This window comes from Carassius auratus, chromosome 48 (assembly GCF_003368295.1).
Source record: "Carassius auratus strain Wakin chromosome 48, ASM336829v1, whole genome shotgun sequence".
Lineage (NCBI taxonomy): Eukaryota > Metazoa > Chordata > Actinopteri > Cypriniformes > Cyprinidae > Carassius > Carassius auratus.
This window is the reverse complement of record NC_039290.1, coordinates 168,779-172,168: the sequence shown is the minus strand read 5'-3', so window position 1 is coordinate 172,168 and position 3,390 is coordinate 168,779. Positions and strand designations below refer to the sequence as shown.

Genomic DNA, 3,390 nt, shown 5'->3' with positions numbered 1-3,390 from the left:
AAACATTTACTGGAGATGCAGAATTATTGAAGATATGAAGTCTTGTTTTTTGAGAAATTGATCGAAAATAAGGGAATTCATGGATAAAACAAGAACAATATAAAAAAAAAATAAACTCGTAAACAAGACTTCATATCTTCACTTTGCATGTCAAGTACATAAATGCATTTTGATTTAAGATGTTTGCTCTGGAAAACAAGACAAAACACTGAGGCATATCTTTTTTTGCAGTGCATGCAACATTTAATGCCACGGCTTTATGAATTGAAGATCTTCTGTTCTGATTTATGAATTAAGACTTTAAGACCCGCAGAAACCCTGAAGACGCTTAATTGATTGCTTTGATTGTTATACAGTGACGTTAAGGATGAAGATTGCGTTGCTGATTTCGGTTCTTCTGGCGCTCGGACACTCGCTGCCTGTAAGTGTGTGTTTGGTGATTTTACTTTCTTCCAGAAAATGATCGGTCAAATGAACGACAGTTTAATCCCAGACAGCAACACAGTGTTGGCCCAGATCCGGCCCACGTCTGGCCCACGTGAAATCCAGATGTGGGCCAGATCTGGGCTGAAACTCCTTGCTGTCTGGGAAGTCTTATATCAGAAATACTCTGAATCTCATTGAAATGAATATGAATGTTTGAAGTAGAAAAGATTAAGTAGTACATGCTTGTGTCTGTTTTGTTGTATTATTAGTATTTGAGGGGTACTTCAGGACATGATGCTAAATCAACATCACTGTTTCTGTCATGATACAAACAGATGCAGCGGAGGAGAGTGACGAGATCAGAGAGTGAAGAAGACAACGGGGTATCAAACACACACACACACACACACACACACACAGAGAGAGAGAGAGAGAGAGAGAGAAATGCATACACTTACACACTCACACATAAACACACACACTCATCAAACACACACTATTGACTTGTTTACAGGGAACTCGTTGAAATGTACCTGTAACACAAACCTGTCAACATTATTAGATTTGAATCCAAATATGATTTTAGCCGTTCAAACAGAGACTGAAGTAGTGAAGCTGTTCAACCGGTTTCCCTTCATTAGCCTCTCGATCAGAAACAAAACCTGATGCTTTTCAGAGCGACTGCGAGGAAGAGAAGAAAGCAGAGGAGGAAGAGGAAGGAGGAGACGAAGAGGGTGATGGAGAGAGCGAGGATGGAGAACAGAAGGAAGGAGGAGACGCGGAGGATGAAGGAGGAAGTGAAGAAGAGAGTGAAGACGAGCAGAACAATGAGGAGAGCAACGGAGATGAAGAACAATCCTCGGGGAAGATTTCCTCAGATCTGAGGGACATCACTCAATCGTTTCATCTGAAAGCTTGTGAGTCCCACACACTGTCAGAGGAAAATATATCTGAAATATTACTGCTACAATATTATAACACCACCTCAGTTTAAAGACAAATCCCTCTCTCGCCACAGGATATGACATCATGATGGGCGGAGCTAGCACCGGTGAAGAAGATCAGGATCCTGGAGTCAAAGAAAATTAATGGAAACTCATATTTAACTTTAAAGATTCAAGATATAATTTGCATGGAAATAAGTGTAAATAAACAGTGCATGCATTTGTTATTATAGTGTATCGGTGTTAAAAATGACATTTTAATTCAGTTTTCTCCTTTAATTTTATTTAGGCCTTCGTTAGTTTGGATTTGAATTTAAAAAAAAAAATGTCATTTTAATATTTTAATGACTGCTAAATATAATGTTGTTTTAAGAACATATAAACCAAATTCATTCATCTAAATTCAATATTACATTAAAAAATAATAATAATCTCAATATGTAGTCCTATATTATTACCAGAGCTGGATTCTGTTCTTAATGTTACGCCAGTGTATATAATCCTCAATTTCTGTTATGGTTTTGAAAAACAATTCATGAAAGTAATCAGTCATGAAGTAAATGCCTCAGAAACGGACCCCGAGTTTATTTGTTGTTTATTTTATTAAAGAAGTCTCTTCTGCTTACCAAGCCTGCATTTATTTGATTAGAAACAGGTGTTTTCTGTGTGAATCTGTGTTAAAGTGTAATGTATTTCTGTGATGCTCCACTGTATTTTCAGCATCATTCCTCCAGTCTTCAGTGTCACATGATCTTCAGAAATCAGAATAATATGATGATTTACTGCTCAAGAAACATTTCTGATTATTATTATTAACATTTAAAACAGCAGAATATATTGTTTCAGGATTATTTGATGAAAAGAAAGATCCAAATATTCGCATTTGTCTGAAATAAAAAGCTTTTGTAACATTATACAAAAGAGGGGAAGGGGAGAAATTATAAAAATGAATACTACTTAACAAAGATGCATTAAATTGATCAAAAGTGATGATGATGAAGACATTCATAATGTATGTTCTTTTGAACTCTCTATTCAAGAAAGCAACCTGAAAAAATTCCCCTGAGATGTTTTAAATATGAATAATAATTAATGTTTCTTGAGCAGTAAATGATCATATTATTCTGATTTCTGAAGATCATGTGACACTGAAGACTGGAGGAATGATGCTGAAAATACAGCGGAGCATCACAGAAATACATTACACTTTAACAGTGATTCACACATAATTACTGATTTTTTTTTTTGTATTTCTGATCAAATAAATGCAGGCTTTTCTTAAAAAAAAACTTGCTGTTCAAAACCTTTTTATTTCTGCTATCTTACTGCTTTCTATACAGGGATAAATATCCTCACCTTATTTCGCAATACATTAAAATATAAAAAAAAAAAAAATACCAGAGCTATTTTAATTAAAAACATGATGGATATATTTACCTTTGAATGTTTCAAATTCATCTGAAAATCACAATGAGACTGAAATTGACACAAAAGTAACACATTTTATTGAAGTGCACCATACAGCACGTGCGTAAATTCATAAGAATCTAATCAATATCTGATCAATACAGTAAACATGATCAGCTGATCAGGTCACGTGACAGCACAGAGTCGATCGATAGCAGATGCTGCTTCTTGATTGGACGACAGTACGACTGTCATAATTATGAGAGTCACTGCTCTCGATAATTACTGCTCACATTCATAAGAGTCTCATTATCACTTAGTAACAAAAAAAGAATCTCTTCTCAATCATAACGGTTAATTAAGAATTAATTTACGAGGAGATAATGTTCAGTGGTCTCTAGAACATCACTAGAAGTGTTGAGCAGCTCCTAGGGCATAAATAGAGGCTGAAGGCCGTGTGTGGAGCTCTAGAGCGGGTTGTCGATGTTCCAGACGTCTCCGCTGAGCGCGTTCGCGGCGCCCTGAAGCGTCCAGGTGAAGAGCGCGAGCTGGCGGCGGAAACGCGCCTCGTTGAACAGATGCGGAGCGGAGCGCAGGAGTGACACGTGATCGG

The 3,390-nt window shown here is 36.6% G+C and overlaps 1 protein-coding gene across 2 annotated transcripts in view; it reads right to left on the bottom strand.

The window, feature by feature from the left end:
- Positions 1–2,852: 2,852 nt before the first annotated feature.
- The window catches only part of LOC113065399 (transferrin receptor protein 2), a 15,952-nt gene continuing 15,414 nt past the window's right edge, over positions 2,853–3,390 (bottom strand). For both annotated transcript variants that reach the window (XM_026236614.1, XM_026236615.1), the window contains exon 18: positions 2,853–3,390. This exon is cut by the window's right edge and continues 97 nt beyond it. In XM_026236614.1, coding sequence (XP_026092399.1) covers positions 3,245–3,390 — 146 coding nt within the window. In that variant the 3' untranslated portion in view covers positions 2,853–3,244.